The following is an 18,401-nucleotide window of genomic DNA, read 5'->3' as shown; positions in this document are numbered from 1 at the left end:
CAGAGGAAGAGAGAGAAAGAGATAGAAAGAGACAAGCAGAGAGAGAGGAGGAATAGGGAGAGAGAGAAGAGACATTGGAGACAGAGAGAAAGAGACAGAAAGTGAAGAGAAACAGGGAGAGAGAGATAGAAACAGAGGGAGAGAAAGAAGAGACATTGGCACACAGAGGCAGAGAAGAGAAAGCAAGGAGAAAGAAAGATAGTAGAAAGGAGAGAGAAAGATGGGGAGAGAGTGAAAGAGAGAGACAGAGGGACAGAAACAGACAGAACAGAGAGAATAGTTGAGGGTAACAGGATTAAGTAAAAGTATTTTTTTTTTAATTTGGTAGAGCACATTTTTAATAGGTTATACAAAGTAAAACATGGGTCTGGAGTTAAAAAGATGTGAGTTCAAATGAGTCCTCAGACACTTATTAGCTGTGTCACCTTGGACAATTCATTTAATCTGTTTGCCTCAGTTTTCTCACCTGTCAAAATGAGAGGTTTGGATTTGATGGTTCTGAAGGTCCCTTTCAACTCTAAATCTGCAATCCTGTCATAAACTACTGTGCCCACCCCTTCTGTCACTTTGTCCCTTGGACCTTAAGAATGTAGTAGATTTGGAAAAAGTCCAAAGCAAGAATCATAGTTCTAGATCTAAAAAGAACCTTAGAGGTCATCAAGTTCATACCTTCCATTTATTTGTTGAGAAGACTGAAGCCCAGAAAAGCCTAAGTGTCGATCCCCTGTCACCAACTCTTCTTGACTCGAGGTCCAACAATCTTTCTAGCATGCTATGCTAACTCTTTTCATAAACTTATCAAATCTCTGGGCTAAAAGTTACAGAATGAATGACATTGTCTTTCACAAACTTTTTGTTTTTGCCTGTTTTGTAGTATTCTGATATTTCTGAAACAATAGGAATGTTGTTCTATGCTTGTTTGAATTTCCTTATGTTGCTTTTAAGAAGAGGAAGGGGAGCTAGGGATGTAAATGCAAAAATCTACCATGTAGTTGGAAAGCTTACTGATTGACTAATATTCAATCAGGGATTGTAGAATGAACCAAATTAATCTTGATCCAGAGGACATAACTGCGCAAATTCTAAATTGCCCTGATAGTTCTGGGGCAGAAGATAAGTATTCACTGGTAGAACCTAAAAAGAGTCGATTGCTATAGCATGAGGATTATAATCAGAGACAATCATTGGGTAGACCAGGGCTAGGGACTTGTAGAAGGTTTAGTGCTATTCATTCAGTGTTTTTATAGACATTTCCAATGATTTTCTTCTGGTGTATTATTTACCTCTACAACCTCCCCTCCTCCTACCTCTCCCACTCTTAAATTGGCCCTATTTCTTCACCCTTATTTCAGTAGCTCCTTGACTTCTCGCTATTGTCCCAGTTTATCCCCCCTCATATATTTATTTGCATGTTGTCACCCCCTTTAGATTGTAAGCTGTTTGAGGCCAGGAATTGTCTTTTGCCCCTTTTGTAGTTCTAAAGCTTAATATTAATTAATTAATAATAAAGTTTTTAATATTTATAAATTGAATGGTTAATTGATCCTGCAGGAGACTTTCCTTCTTGGACTTCACATAACATTTGATTTTACAACTCTCTTATGAATGTTTAGAGTAGCCAGATGTCACAATGTGTAGAACACTGGACCTAGAGTCAGAAAATTCAAATCCAGCTTTGGACACTTACTGGCTCTTGGGCAATTGACTTAACCCTATTTGCCTCTGTTTCTTCATTTGTAAATGAGCTGGAGAAAAAAATGGCAAACCACTCCATTATCTTTGGCAAGAAAATCCCAAAGCAGGTCATGTCCAACTCTCCATGACTGAACAACAAAACATAAATGCTTAATATAATACTGTTTGTGTGTTATCCCCTTCTTCCTTGACTGTACACCTTATCTAGATTTTGTATCTCTCCAGCTAGCGTTCTTAATAAATGTTTGATGAATGAATGATAAAAAAAAAAGTACTTCTAAACTCTTTTCCATTGTAAATTGTTTTTCCAAATGCCATTCTCATCCAGAGAAAGTACTATGGAGACTGAATATGAATTGGAACATACTATTTTTACTTTTTTTGGTTGTTTGCTTTTATTTTCTCATGTTTTTTCTCTTTTGTTCTGGTTTTTCTTTCACAACATGATTAATGTGGAAATATGTCTAAAATGACTATACATGTATAACTTATACCAAATTGTTTGCTATCTTGTGGATGGGGGAGATAAGGAAGAGAGGGAGAAAAAAGTGTAACTCAAAATTTTACAAAAATTAATATTGGAAACTATTCCTTCTGTACAATTAGAAAAATAAAATATCATTGACATTTTTTAAATTTTTTTTTGGGCAGTGGAAGTTCTTGAATTTATGCTTTTGTTAATGTAGAGTACTCCTTTTTCCAAAGTTAAGTGATAGCTCTTCTGCATCCTACTTTTACCTGGAGTTACCTGGAGCCTTAAGGGATGAAATTATTTGCCAAGAGACAGATGCCCATTGGCGAACATTAGCCCTAGGCTTCCAGACTCAAAGACTAGTCTAACCATTATTCAACCTCTTCCCTTTGGAAATAAACTCAAGGAAATGTACTGTTGTGCTCTGTGGTATAGGATATACAGATATAAAAAGAGAAGTACAGAGCAATTCTGTTCCAGAAACCTCTGAATATCCTACAGTCAAGTGCTGGAAGCTGATGCCAGGCTAAGTCATTCTTCTATGGCAATAAACAGCAGAAGGTGGTAAAAATAAAATAAAATCAAGTATGACTTATATTTGAACTCAGTGAGCCAAGCAAGCCCAGGAATGAGAGAGAGCTAGCATTTGGTGCCCAATTGATGTTTCTATGATTAGAGAAAATTAAAAATTAGTGAAAGATGAAGGCCCAAAAAACAAAATAAAGGGCCCAGACTCGGCTTCCTCAGAAACTAAGATCATTGATTCTTTGGGCCTGGCACTGGATGTTTATTATAAATCTCTTGGAGTTTCCAGGGGTGGACCCACCATATGGGTGCAGGAAGATGTGGAAGTGGACTTTGCTGACTGATACCTTTTGTTTCACTCCCTCCACAGTTGTTGCAATCTCAGGATGTGAAGGAAGATGCAGTCCTTTGCTGTTCAATGGAGGTAGGTGCCTATTGGTCCATCAAAAAATATTTTACAAAGTACCTTCTAGGGGATGATCTCAGAGAATCTGGAAAGACTTATATGAACTGATATAGAATGAAGTGAACAGAACCAGGAGAACAATTTGTACCCTCACAATATTGTAAAGAAAATCGGGTACAGCATAAGACTTCGGGTCTCATAGTATCACAGATTCACAGCTAAAAAGGCCATTAAAAATCATTTAATCCATCCCTTTCATTGTACAGATGAGAAAACACAAAAATGAAAAAGTGACTGCCCTCCTAGGGCTTCCACTCTACTGGAAGGTTACAATGTATTCACTCATAGTATCACAGATTCACAGCTAAAAAGGCCATTAGAAGTCATTTAATCCATCCTTTTCATTGTACAGATGAGAAAACACAAAAGTGAAAAAGTAACTGCCTTCCTAGGGCTTCTACTCTACTGAAAGGTTATAATGTATTCACAGAGAGATGAATATAGGATACATATAATATACATACACATTGGTGGGGGGCAGGGAGAACTAACAATTGAAAAGTCTTCTTGAGAGAGGTAAGATTTGAAGGAAGCAGTCCCAAGAAAAACAAAAGTCACAGTTGAAAATGATAGCATTTCCTTCTTTGACAAAGAGACCTAACTGAGTTTCAATTGATAAATGATGGACAGAAGCAGCTACACCCAAAGAAAGAACACTGGAAAACGAATGTGAACTATCTGCATCTTTGTTTTTCTTCCCGGGTTATTTTTACCTTCTGAATCCAATTCTCCCTGTGCAACAAGAGAACTGTTCAGTTCTGCAAACATATATTGTATCTAGGATATACTGCAACATATCTAACAGATATAGGACTGTTCTTGCCATCTAGGGGAGGGGGTGAAGGGAGGGAGGAGAAAAATCAGAACAGAAGCGAGTGCAAGGGATAATGTTGTAAAAAAATTACCCTGGCATGGATTCTGTCAATATAAAGTTATTATTAAATAAAACAAAATAAAATATTTTTAAAAAAAAAAGAAAATGACAGAATTTCACCTAGAGAAAACCTGTGCAAAGATAAAATGGGAGATAGACTAGCCTGACATTTTGCTTCTCTGACCCCTTACAAGAATGAAAGGGGCTTCTGACCCTATGGAGACTGCCACAGATTTAAACTTAGAGATGCATAGATGGCTAATGTTGGAAAGGTCTTTATAGGTCATGTGATACAACACTCCATTTTATAGAAGACAAAACTAAGACCTAGAAGAGTTAAGTATTAAGACTTGACCAAAGTCAAACAACTATTTTAATAACGGCTACCTCATCCAATCTATAACCAAAAGGAATTCTGACTCTGGTATACCCAACAAACAGATAGGTCTTCTGATGATAACCTGTAATATCACCCTTCACACCATCAGGGAGGAAGATATTTCAGCAGACAGGATTCACAGCTCTTTAACTCTTTCTGTCCCAGGGTGGGCAGACCTGTTATCCAAGATATTGGTAAGGGGTAGAAGTAGTCTCTAATTTGCCTTATTAACCCCTTTCTAGCAGCTCACCTTCTATTCAGAGCAGAGTTCATTTGGAACATTTATTAGCACATGTAGTATGCTGGGCACTGGGAATACAAAGCAAAGAATCCTCTGCAAATGAGCTGGTATCAACCCTGGCGCCATTGGAAAGATTCCAAAAAAGCCTTTTCTGTTCCAAATGATCTCCCCTATCATCAGCCTGCCATGGTGCCGACTGTTCCCCTCTCTAGAGTCACTCCTTTGTGTTAAGGCACAGGCTTCCCAAGGCTCCTGGTACATGATTTCCCATGTGCCCAGTTTCCTCTTGCTGCGCTTCCTTACTTTAACTTTCTCAACTCAGCTCTTGTCAAATGTTCCCTGATTCCCCTTCTACAGAATTCCATGAGACAATATTTGTAAAACACTTAACCTAGTGGATCCTGTACAAATGCTTATTTCTTTCCCCCTTCCCTCAGGAATGAATACCTCCCCAGCCTAGTTCTTATTTCAGGTATTTACATCCCTAGTCCCTCCTGTTCCAAATGTTACCTACATGTCCTGAGAGTCTGGAGATTGCCCTACTCTACCTAAGTAGCCCAAATATGAGATATGTAACTCCTACTCCACCACACACACACATAACAATCAACCCAAAAGCCAAACAGACTTCAATAGCACAGGCTTACAGAAGGATGCTTTGTGCACAAGCCCCTCTGCAGTTACAGGGGATGGGTCCTGGAAACCCTCAGAGATAGAGAGCTCCTAGAACTTTTAACAAAACATCAAATGCCTTTATGCTTTATGTCCTATGCTCTTCCAAAGCTTTCTGTTTTTCAGTGTTTTTCCAATTCTGAAAGAACTGACTTCCACCATTTAGGATAGTGGGTATACTTTTAACATCCACTGTAGAAATGCCCTGCCACAGGAAGTAACCCTTAGTTTTGAAGGTTGTGCCAGCCCTGCCAAGCCGAAAAGGCCTGATACCAAAAGCAGGACTGTCATCCGAGGGCTGGTTCAGCAAAGGGCAGGGAAGACCAACACCAAAAGATTGGGCCCCAGGTGAGGGATTGGTGGATTTTTTTTTTTTTTTTGCATCTGTAGCTACAAGGCATGCAAAGGCAAAGAGGGATTGTCATCTGCACAGATGGATGTACTCCAGCTGTTGATATTAGAATCTGTAGAATCCTTCAGTTTTTCACATGTGCCAGTCTCCTTTTTGGGAGACTTCTATGTGGAAAGTTGCCTTCAGAGTAGGGAAGCCCTGAGTTCAAATCCCACAGTTAACACATACTGTCTGTGTGACCCTGGACAATTCACCCAATCTATTAACCACTTAAAGTGAGTATACCAGATAACTATCTAAAACTGAATTGTAGAGGAGATCATTAATCTGCATTGGTAGAGAGAGATTCTTTCATGGAAATTCTCTAAGCTATATCAATATAATCATGTCTGGTTTTAAAAAATAATTTAAGTTAATTTAATAATGACAAATAAATTAATGAATTAAATTGAATTTAACATAATTTTTAAAATAATAAAAAGGATGTTCTCTGGGCTGAGGTTGACACAGATAAATGGAATTAGTTGGGAAGAGGCTGGGGAAGCAACTACAGAAAGTAAGAGAGTGAATATTTGGAAAAAGAAAAAAATAACTAATCCTGAATAAGACAAGACAGAAGATGAGCACCAGAAATTAAGAAATCTCTCAAGCTCCGAGAATATCTTGCTACACTCTAGAATTTCCTCCAGCAATTCACATGAGCATCTTCTCTCTTACAAATGCCTGAATCATGGAGAGATTGAGTGACTTGCCAGGGCCTTATTCCTAGGTAGCACCTTGGATAGCATTAAGTCAAGAAGACCTGAGTTTGAATCCTGTTTCAAACTTCCTACCTGTGTCATCCTATCTAAGTCACTTAACCACTTTCTGTCTCAATTTCCTTATCTGTAAAAATGGGGATAATAACAGCACCTGTCTCCCAGGGGTTGTTGTTTCAAATGAGATAATATTTGTAAAGTGCTTTGTAATTCTTCAACTGCTTTCTATAAAAGCTAGCTGAGGGAGGAGGACATCAAAAGCAAACTCTGATATCTTCCCATGGAAGCTCAATGAATACAGAGAGAGAGGGCCTGGAGTTAAGACAAACTGAATTAAAATCCAGCCCCAGAGAAAGGAAGTGCTGCATGACCCTGGTCATGTCTTATTTTCCTCATAAATATCTATAAAGTGCTTAACACAGTCTGGCACATAGTAGGAGCTACATGAATGCTATACATTTCTACATACATATCTGTATACATACATACATCCTTGCACATACAGACACATTGCATAGATACATGTATACATACACATGTGTATATATTTGCCCCCCCACTCCAGCTTTTCTAGTTGCCTCATTATTCTTTATCCTGGGACTCCAAGCCAGTTCTCCCTTGCCAGGGCAGCAGTCCATACTACCATGCCAGGCATTCCTGCTGGTCTTCCTGTCTCCTCCTGACCTTAATCACACACACTCTCACTCCTTGTTCTTCTTCCTTCCTCAGAAGAAACTCCTTATTTCTCCCTTTCTAAGCTTACTGAAGCTTGACTCAGGGAATAAGAATTTATGGAGGGGTCAGCAGGAGAGAACTTTGAGGTTCTTTGCATCCTCGGCTTACAGCCTTTCTACCAGCTAATTTCTGCTCCAGGTGTTTTCCCTTACCCCAGGGGGAATTATCCTCCAGATAGAATCTCCTCCCCAGCAGTGTCCCCCAACATGGGTAATCCTGGGCTAGTGAATGGGCTAGGACCACAACAGCTACTAGTGGTAGCTAGCACTTAGAATATGACTTTAAGGCTTGCATAGCTATTTACAATATTATCTCATTTGATCCTCAGAACAGTCCTGGCAGGTAGGTATTATTATTACCTAAGTCTATCTCAGTTTCCTCACTTGTAAAATGAGGAGATTGGAGTAGATAGCTTCCAAGGTTCTTTAACATCTCCTCTTTGGAAATGAATAGTTTCTAAGACTGGGCCATATTTTCTCGAGCATGCTCAATGAAGTCAGATCTTTGCTCTTGGAGGGTAGGTTTGATTTGGTTTGGTTTTTTTTTTTTTTTTTTTGAAAATACATAAGTCACAGAAACCCATTTTAGCATCTAGAATGAATAATGCTGTTTTAGAACTCCCATTCTAAGGATCCATTGGGCAGCATGATAGCATTGAGGTCTCCTTTCCCCAGGTTGGGAGGATCAATTTTAAAACTACAGAAGTCAATTATTTCTAGCCCAGACTCTTTTTTTTAAAAAACGTATTTCTTTTCAAAGCATATGCATAGATAATTTTCAACATTAATTTTTGCAGAACCTTGTGTTCTAATTTTTTTTTCCCTCCTTTCCCCCCACCCTTCCCTTAGTCAGTAAGTAATCCAATATATGTTAAACATGTGCACTTCTTCTATACATATTTTCACAATTATCTTCCTGCACAAGAGAAATCAGACCAAAAAGGGAAAAAGCAAGCAAACAACAACAAAAGTGAAACTACTATGTTGTGATCCATACTCAGATATTGGGTATGGATGGCTCTTTTCATCCCAAGTCTATTGAAATACCAGCCCAGACTCTTTGATGTGTCCTATTTCCTTCTTTCTTTCTTTTTTCCTTTTAAAGCAATTGGGCTTAAGTGAGGTGCCCAGGGCCACAGCTAGGAGGGCTAAGTGTCTGAGGTAGCCTTTGAGCTCAAGTGCTCCTGACTGCAGGGCGCTGTCCACTGTGCCATCCAGCTGCCCTTGCCCCCTTTCTTCGCACCATCCATTTCCTCCCTTCCTCTCCCCATGCAATCTTTCTCCTGAGCTTTGACTCCTGTGCTTCTGTGTCACCAGCTGCAGAGCACAGGTCGACTTCTGGAAGAGCAGCTGCCCGAAATGATGACAGAGCTCTTGGCCAGCGCCCGGGACAAGATGCTGTGCCCCTCGGAGTCGATGCTGACACGGTCGCTGCTTCTCGAGGTCATCGAGCTGCACGCCAACAACTGGAACCCCCTGACGCCAACCATCACCCAGTACTACAACAAAACCATCCAGAAGCTGACAGCCTGAGGAGGCAGGGTGGGGTGGGCTGGGAGGGCAGGCAGGCCGGGGGGGCCCTAAGGAGGGCAGGGAGCAGGATGGAGCAGGACAGGGCAGGACCAGGAGGAAGGGGATGGCCCGAGCAGGAGAAAGACCACGCACCTTAAATGAAAGCAGAAAAGCAGGGCAAATAGGCCTGATGGCAAATCCGGAGAGGGAAGGGAGAAGAACCCTTGGGATCCAGTACCTAATGGGAGCCACCACCCCCTGCTCCATGCATGCGGCAATACACATCCATAAAGGATGCATGTCTCTTTTTAGCAGGGGCCCCCTGCCATCTCCTTACCTATTTTCTAAATTCCTTGTCCCCCAGCTTCCCTACCCCTTCCCACTCCGTGCACACTCATCCCCTGCAGGGTCTCTCTTGGAGGGGGTTCATTCTTATGACTCCATCGCGACCGTGACAGACGCTCACTCACCCTGGGACACCATTTGGGTCAAAAAAGACCACAAAGGGTGGAAAGCAGGCGTCCGAGTCTGATCTGGTATTGTCTCCCACCCCACCCCACCCCCATTCCCCATTATGTCAGTTTGCAGTAGCCAACTGGCGGAGGCGACACATGGCAGATGTCTCGGGAGGACAAAAGAACACAAGGTCCACACCAGACGCTTGTAATTGGCGACTTTTGTCCAGCAGGGCTTAGTTTGGGTAGGGCTTGGGGGTCTCCCCAGCCCCTCACCCTCCACCGGACTGACTTTAGTTGTCTTCCCTTTAATTCCTGAAAAACAGAAGAAGAGATGTTTGCAGTTGTATTTGCACTCTTGGGAGGCTGTTTTTATAAAAACAAAGACAGTGGCTTTGTAGTCTCTTTTCTCTGTGAGGAGAATCTCCAGGGTACACTCTGTGAGCACCCCCTGGGGTCAGCAGGGAAGAGCAGGTCTGCAGACCTCATCGCTATAGTAGTCATTTAAGATACTCAGATACTTCTGGTCCAGCAGGGGCTTCCCCCAAGAACCCTGTGCTGTGCCATGTCCTTTGGGCACTGATCTGTGATTATCCCTCCTTTCTAAGTTCTGTACCAGAGTCCTTAGTACTTAGTCCATAGGACTGCTCAGCTAATTTGGCCCTAGCTTCAAAGAACTTTGGAAAATACAAGAAAAAGAGGCTGGTAACTGGGGATGGGGAGCATCATGGCTCTAAGGAAGCATCTCCACTGCTATATATGACAGTCTGTTCTCAGGACCTCAGGTTACAAGAAGAATGACATTTCCTGAGGTGTAGGTCTGACTAGCCCCTCTCAATGATTGGGCCTATACCATGATACCCCATTTCCTTTCCATGGAAGGAAAAGCCAGGCCAGGGGTTTGTCTGTGGCCAGAGGAGGAGGGTATCTTAAGACCAAGCAAGTGCCCACTGGAGCACAGTATTATAAGGAAGAGGATGAAAGTGGGCATTTCAGGATGGAGATATTCCAGAGCCAGTGTCGCAACCAGTATTAGTGAACAGCTTTCTAGGTTTCTGAGGCTCAGCTGGGATCGCCTGTATTCACAGCCCATTTTTCTCCTAAAAACCCTGTCCTACCCCCCCATACTTCTATCTGGCTTCATCAAGTTCAGTATGTATTGTTTTGAGTAATAGTAAAATGGACCAGATAGAAAAATCTTATAGATGGACTTGGATCTGTTTCTTGGAAGCCAGGAGCCTGTCTAGGACAATTCTAATTAAACATTTTCAATGGGCTGTTCGACAACTCACTTTCTGGGGACAAGAGACCTGTATAAGGACCAGGAAATGATACCAGATTTCAGCAGCTTATTTGCTCCTTTATTAAGGCTTGTCATTCACTAAATCATCTCTCCAGCTGCTCAGGTCACCAGCCTGGTAGACTTGAGAAAGGAGGTTTTCCCTTTTTTGTTGTTATTTGGAGCTAAGGAGAGGATTAGTAAAGAAAAGTTTCCTCCTGCCTCATTCTGACCAAATCTCAGAATCACTTTCCCAGAGAATTCACACTCACCTGAGTCAGGGGACAAACATTCCCCCAGGCCCACTCCCTGGCAGATAATTTTGCATGCCCATTTCCCCAAAACAAGCCTACCCACTCATATGTGAAGAGAGAAGAATAGAGGTCTTCTCTCACCCCAGAGCTCTCTGACTGTACCAGGAACTAATGAGGCAACTGTCCTCCCTTCCATATGCACCTTTCTATTTCTTTTTTCTCTTTGTTTTTTTCTCTTCTTGTTTTTTCACCCATCTCCCATTCTTTTCTCTTTCTCTCTCCCCAAGTCTTTAAATTTGCCACTGCTCCCTGGGGACTTGCTCAGCCCTAACCGGAGGCTGTGTTGTAGAGAGATTACTGTTGACTTTGGTTGTTCAGTGACAGAATACTTGGAGAAGGCCAGAAGACAGACAGTTTCCTAATGGAGTCAGCCAGGAGAGAACAATAAGGGGCAGAAAGCATTGATCCACCCAAAAAGAGTAATCAAAAGAGATCTTCTAAAGCTACAAATAATGTGTAAAGAGAGTGGATCTGGTCCTAAAGCTCTGGTGAAAACCAGGGTAAATAGCTAGGTATGAACCATCCAAGAGCTGTAAGTTCAGAGAGGAAGAATGGGGAGGGGAGAAACCCAGAGAAGAAGGACATTGTAAAAGCAAGACGAGAAGTATAGGGGGACTTTCTCAGAAGACCTTTTTGTGGACAAGGTTCTCTGCAGGAGCTAGGGGGGTATATCCCCATGGGCTCTTGGAAGGGTCCCCACTAGGACTGGGAGGTTTACTTCCTCCAGTTCTCCCACACTAACCCTGTGAGTGAAGCTCCTTACCTCTCGTGGTGATAATGTGGAAGAAGTAAAATATTATACATATATATAAATATATATACATATAAATATATTTTTAATTACATATTATGTCATGGTAGCTTCCGGCATACGGTTTACACAGGTCAATCTGTTGCTTTAAAGCGCTTCCTGGCCACTCTGAATAACCATTTAAGCCGTTTTCTCTATCTAGTTGCTGCTACTCTTACAGACTTGTGAAAAGTGCTTCAGAGATTTAAAATAATAAGCCTAAACTCTGGGGAGCCATCCTAAGGGAGAATCATCTGATGAAAACATGGGCAGGTCTAAGCTGCCCAGCCTCAGAGAGCCCCCAAATCTCTAGTTTTGGGGCCATTTCTGGCTTTCTACTGGTGAACTCTGGTAGGCCCAGTTTGACCTCTGAATGTATTCAAGGGAAACCCCAAGCAGAGGGAAACTGAATCTTTTATTTCTAAGGCTTCAAATCCATGCCCAGTTGACCACAACTTTCTGAGAACAGCTATGAAACTAAGCCACGCCAGCCAGTGGTCATTCTATTTAAGCACTTTTCCCTAGTGGGCCAGCCAATGCAAGGGTCAGCTTTTATACAGTTTCCCTTCAAGAGATATGGCATTGCCTTCTAGCTGTAGTACCAGACATCAGGCTGAAGAGTTTCAGTCCATTTCTTTGGACTACAGCCCACACTGACTTCTAACCTTTATTAGACGAGACCCGAGAGAACCCCTGAGACACTGGAAACCCACCTTCTTCTGGAGTTACTCTCCAGTTAATACAGTCTGCCGACTTTTGTCTTGCTGTCAGCTGCTTTGTAAACTTCAAGTTTTTGCATTGTCCTGTCTATCTGTGTAAATGTAATTGTTGGCCAAGGTGGTATTTATTTCTTATTTTTATTCTATTTTATTTTTCTAAGGGGTGGGAGGGACTAGAAATATGTCCTCACTGTTCACGCCATGGAAAATCTCCAGATACCAAGGCCATCAGCCAGGGCCTGGATCATGACACAGGGTGGGGAAAGTATCCCCAAGGCTATGGTCAGAAGCTGTTATCTGGCAGCAGGAACTAGTCGGCTCTTCTCTTATGAACTGTCTCTGCTGGAAGCCAGAACAGTGGGGACTGAAAATCACCTACCCGATTTAAGATGCCCCGTGTTGGGGAAACTGAGAATGGAAATGCAAAAGAGGACAAAAGACAGACAAATTCCCCTCTGCTTGTAAGCATTTGCACAGGGAGTCCTGAGCTCCCATACCTGCCAGAAGTATGTCCATGATCCCCTAAGGACTTATCTCTGGGGGTTCAAAGGATCCCTGTTAAAGCTTCTTCATGAATTTTAGACACACGATGGATGACCTCTTCCTCAATATGTACCACTTTTCAGCTGGACCCCAGGTACCAGTGGGTTTAATTAATAATAATAAATCAAAACCCCACAAAAAAAAAAAAAAACGACCCTGTGTGTATTTGTGTGTGTGTGTGCTGAAGGAGGGATCTCTCCCACAAACATTCAAACACATCTAGTGGCGTTTGTGGGGACCTCGGGGGAGACGCTGCTGAAGACTCGGGAGGTGCTTTAAGACTGAAAGTAGCCAGTTTCCATCTAGGGTTGGGGGCCAGAGGTGAATGCCAGGGTGATGAGCGGAGCATAGGGCATGGGGAGGGAGAGAATACATGGAGAGCTGAGCCAGACTTGGACGGCAGAGCCGACAAGCTGGCAGCAGAAAATCTACCCAGCACAGAATCAGATTGGTTCAGCTAATGGGGAAGGGTTTCCAGACAGCAGGTTTGTGTTTCCTCACAGTCACTCGGTCTGTTTTTCCCCAGAGCAATGTTTTCATGCAGGCAAGAAGCGGCTCATTTCAAGAAGGTTGTGATTCAAAAGAAAGGAGATGAATTGAGGTTCTTGGAAGGGCAAGTGGTTGGTTCTCCAGCTTCAAGCAGATAAGTCTGCAAAGACTGATCATCCCCAAAAGGCCTGGCCATTTATTTTCCTATGATGACATTTACTTTATTTTTGCAGCAACCCTCCCCCAGCAGAGCTCTGAAGAAACCTTCCTTTTGGTCAGAGCCTCTCCCTCTAGGCTTCCTCTCAGACTTAACTGCTTGCCCCATAATTTCACAGAGCTGGTCACAGGGGGCATCCCCACTCTCATTCCTCTCCAAAGATGCCCCTGGAGCAAGGAGACAAGAACACTGCAGTGGGGTGGGGGTGGAGGCAGTAAGTGGGGAGGAGAAGGTCCAACTTGCTCTAACTCAACCATGAAATCATGCACATGAGAGAATCCAGGGAAGGAGATATATATATATATATATATATATATATATATATATATATATATACATACATACATACATAAACACACATATATATATACATACACACATATATATTGTGTTGAAGAAGATAACATTTTATAACAATTTAATCATAGATCATATTTGTTAAACTAAATACATTTTTAAAAAGAAAATGCAAGGGTAGGGTGGGAAGGAGGGGGAAGCAGTTGTATAAGGAAGGGCCTGGGAAGGATAAATCCTACTGAGGACTGCTGATCCTGAGACAAGGCAGTTCTAAAATGCTGTATGCTATGAAACACGTTGTCTGAGTAATTAAGGTTTCAGCCCTGACATTTCATCATCGCTGTTGAAATGTGCTTTACTTCTGCTTGTTGGAAGGGCTTTGTGGAGGGAGAGGGAAGAGACTGTTGCTGAGCAGTGTAGAACAGTGGTCATCACAAGCAGCCTCAAGGACAAGGGGGCAGTAGGGCCGTGTGGCCCAAGGCCTAAAGACCTGCTTTGGAGAGCTGACTCTACCAGTGCTAGCAGAGTCCTTTTGATCAAGTTGATCCTTTTCCTTTGTCTAGAAGATGAGAGGGCTGAAGTGGATTATTCCTAAAGTCCGTCAGTTCTAACATTCTATGATTCTGCTGTTTCTGGACTGGAGGGAAAGGCCCCTTCCTAGGATTTTTCTCTTGATCCTAAATTTCAGTTTCCACCTAGAAGGATGTGAATCAATCAAGAAATCTTTACTGAACCCTGTAGATGGGTCAACAAGCCCAAGTGGACCAGTGGCACCTAACCCCCAAAGAACTGACATTGTATCAGTGCCATCTTCCCTGTGCGGATGGAAGAATCCCTGGAGAAAAAATGGCAGACATAAAGAAGAAAGATTTGCTTCAATGGTTTGTTTTTCATCTTTCTATCCCCAGCTCCTAGCACAAAACCTGATAAAAAATGATAAAATTAGGAGTTTAATAAATATTTGGTGAATTTCAGGAAATTGAAATATTCCCTAAGAAGGGAATTCTTCTTCTCCATTGAGTGATGTTTAGAACTGGGATCATTCAAATTCCCCACAGCTGGAAGCCATTCTCAAGGGATCAGGCCCACTCCCAGATGGGCCAGCTCTTATAACTGGTCTATTTCTAAATGGACTGAATGATTTCTTCTTCATTCCCTATCCTCAAGTGAAAAGCAGATCTCTAAATAGTTCAATATAAGGACTTCTTGAAATGGGAGAGTGAGGTGCTGCGCACATTTATCACTAGCATAAATATAATTCATTTACTACATAACAATACATATTTAATACATAATAAACTGCTTTATGCTAATACCCTGGGTTTTCTTAGAGTATAGTTTTCTCCACACTGATGACCAAGAAGTGATGAAGTAGCATAAATCACAGAACAAATAAATCTGAGATCATTGCTTAAAACTGAGAATGCACTCGGATGACTATCCTGCCTTTTTTTTAAGTGTTCATTATTCAGAACTATAAAGATCTGTAATTATTATTGCCCCAATTTATTGCAGCTGCTTTGGGAAAACAAAGAGATTTCCACAGAAGAAGCAAACCAGCCAACATGCTAAAAGCAATAGGTCTTTATTATTAGAATCATTTTACCCCCTCAACGAAGCAAGGCATTTAACTGGAAACACCCCAAAGGTCATGAGGCAGGAGGGATGAGAAGAGGAAGCAAGACTACATTGAAGTTACAGTCACTCAACAAGAAAGGATATTACCAAACTTCTATCCACCAGTCTGTCAAAGGTAAAGGCATTTGGTAAAACGACCTTGAAGTTATAGTGAAAGAAAGGGGATAAATGATGATGTGGAAATTAGCCTTTAGATTAAATGACCAGATTATACCAGCTCCCTCCTCCCCAGTTTGGTGCAGGTAAACCCACACAGCAAGTGGAAGAGGAGAAGGAAGGGCATCTCATTCAGCCACCTCCGGTTGCCTTCTCACTTCCACAGTCATAAAGAAGTAAATGCCAATTAGTCAAGAAGCTGGAGATTTCCAGCAAAGAAGAATCCAGATCTAAAGGCCTCCAGAAAAAGGGAAAGGCAGGCTGTCAGCCAAGAGGAAGAGACATTTCTAAAGCTGACACCTGCTGGGGGTTGGGGAAGGATGAAGAAAGGTTCCCTTTCCCATAAAACAGGTTTTTCAGGCCACATCATCATCAAAGTTGGGGGAGGGAGGGAGGTTTCCCTCTACTAATCCGTATCAAAAACCCTCTACACATTAATATATGGTCTTTGTGAATAACTTTGGCCAAAAAATTTATCACTTGGGTGATGAGCTTCTCAGATTTTAATTAGGTTGGTTCTTAGACAATAAGCATGATGTCTAGCACTGGACTGACTCATGTTTGAAGCACTTCCTGTTTAGTAAGATTTGCCAGCACTTTTACTCTGCTTCCCAGACAAAGACTTGGGGAACCCCTCAAACCACAACCCATCTCCATACCACAATAAGGCACACTTGATTGTAGCAAGAGTTATTTAGTTAGGAGCCTGAGCTTGGAACTAGTTGCCCATCCTAAGGGCAGTCATAACTAGGGTAATCTATCCCACCTGACCCATTATCCATGATTGGAGTGAGTGATGATAGAATAATAATGACCACTCATGCTGCCATCAGCTGAAGGTACCAATTACAGCAGAAGCAATGGGTAGCCTTGATAATCGGCATGTCATTTAATGATAATACTGTTATGATAATGTTATTACAGTCATGTCATAGTAAGACTACATTTCCTAGAATGTCTGGATTAGGAGTCTGATAATTCACTGGGGAAGTTCTCAGTATTCCATTTCCCTTGAGCCAAAGGCACAGCTAAAGATGGTGTAACACAACTTCTGGGAAAGAAAAAATAGTTTAATGGAGATTTTTTGCTGGGGTTTGGAAGCATACAGAGATACTTTGTTAGGGAGACAATTTGAAGTGGCAATGGCAGCACTTGGAAACCTAAGAATTTAGGCGTATTCTATGTAGATGATACAATGTTATATCAAGAAAATCAACCCTAAAACTGAAATTAACAACTTTAGCAAAGTTGAAGAATATATTGTAAACCCACATAACTCATTAAGATTTCTATATATTACCAATAAAGTCTAGCAGCAAGAGATAGAAAGAGAAATTCTATTTAAAATAACTGTAGACAATATAAAATAAGGGGGAGGCTACCTGCCAAGACAAACCCAGGAATTATATGAACACAACTATAAAACATTTTTCACACAAATAAAATCAGATCTAGACAACTGGAAAAATATCCATTGCTCAAAAGTAGATAGATTCAATATAATAAAAATGACAATTCTTCCTAAATTAATCTATTTATTCAGTGCCTTACTAATCAAACTATCAAAAATTACTTTGTGGAGTTAAAAAAAAAAGTAATAGAATTCATCTGGAAGAACAAAAGTTCAAGGATAACAAGGGAATCGATGAAAAAATACAAAAGAAAGTAATCTAGTCATACCACATCTCAAACTGTATTATAAAGTAGTAATTATCAAAACAGTCTGGTATTGGCTAAGAAACAGAGTGGTGGATCAGTGGAATAGATTAGGTATAAATTATATTACCATAAATGACCACAGTAATCTAATATATGATAAACCCAAAGACATAAGCTTTTGGAACAAAAACTCATTATTTGACAAAAACCACTGGGAAAACTGGAAAACAATATGGCAGAAACAAAGTATAGACTGACATCTCACACAGTATACCAACCTAAGGTCAAAATAGGTACATGATTTACATATAGTAATACTATAAGCACATAGAGAAAGCATAGAGTAGTTTCTCTGTCAGGATATGGATAAGGGAAGAATTTAGGACCAAAGAAAATATAAAGATCATTATAAAATATAAAATAAATCATTTTGAGTACACAAAATTTAAAAGGAAACAAAACCAATGCAAACAAAATTATAAGGAAAGCAGAATACTGGGGGGAAATTTTTGCAACAAGTATCTCTGGCAAAGGCCTCATTTCTCAGATATATAGAAAACTAAGTCAAATTTAGAAAAATATAACTCATTCCCCAATTGATAAATGGTCAAAGGATATGAATAGGCAGTTTTTCAGACAGAGAAATCAAGGTTATCTATAATCATATGAAAAAGTGTTCTAAATCATTATTGATTAGAGATATGCAAATCAAAGCAACTCTGAGGCACCATCTCTAACCCATCAGAGTGGACCAAAAAAAAAATGTTGGATGTTGAAGAGGATTTGGGAAAATTGGGACACTAATACACCCTTGGTGGAGTTGTAAATTAATCTAAATTCTAAAGAGTAATTTGGAATTATTTCATTAGGTGAAAGGTTGTAACTGTTATTGTCCCTATTCTACAGATGAGGAAACTGAGGCAAAGAGAATTTAAATAATTTGCCCAGAATAATTCAGCTAGTAAGTGCCCAAGACCAGATTTTAACTCCTATCTTTCTTAATCCAGTCCCACTGCACTATCCATTGCCTATCTATCAGACATATCTAAAAACATACACATGAAAAAAATTGAGTCTTAAAAAAATAAATCGACCTGCTCAAGATCTCAAAGCAAGATATTTTAGCAACAAAATCCTGGCAATAGAGTCACAACTAGATTGTGTA

General features: G+C 40.9%; 1 protein-coding gene across 2 annotated transcripts in view; it reads left to right on the top strand.

Moving 5' to 3' along the window:
• The window catches only part of CTIF (cap binding complex dependent translation initiation factor), a 478,113-nt gene extending 465,182 nt beyond the window's left edge, over positions 1 to 12,931 (top strand). For both annotated transcript variants that reach the window (XM_051969645.1, XM_051969644.1), the window contains exons 11-12: positions 3,063 to 3,116; positions 8,486 to 12,931. In XM_051969645.1, coding sequence (XP_051825605.1) covers positions 3,063 to 3,116; positions 8,486 to 8,701 — 270 coding nt within the window. In that variant the 3' untranslated portion in view covers positions 8,702 to 12,931. The remainder of the gene's footprint in view (positions 1 to 3,062; positions 3,117 to 8,485) is intronic.
• The last annotated feature ends 5,470 nt before the right edge of the window (positions 12,932 to 18,401 follow it).

This window comes from Antechinus flavipes, chromosome 1 (genome assembly GCF_016432865.1).
Source record: "Antechinus flavipes isolate AdamAnt ecotype Samford, QLD, Australia chromosome 1, AdamAnt_v2, whole genome shotgun sequence".
In the NCBI taxonomy this organism is placed as follows: Eukaryota; Metazoa; Chordata; class Mammalia; order Dasyuromorphia; family Dasyuridae; genus Antechinus; species Antechinus flavipes.
The sequence above is the reverse complement of the archived record's forward strand: the minus strand, read 5'-3'. Positions and strand labels throughout refer to the sequence as shown.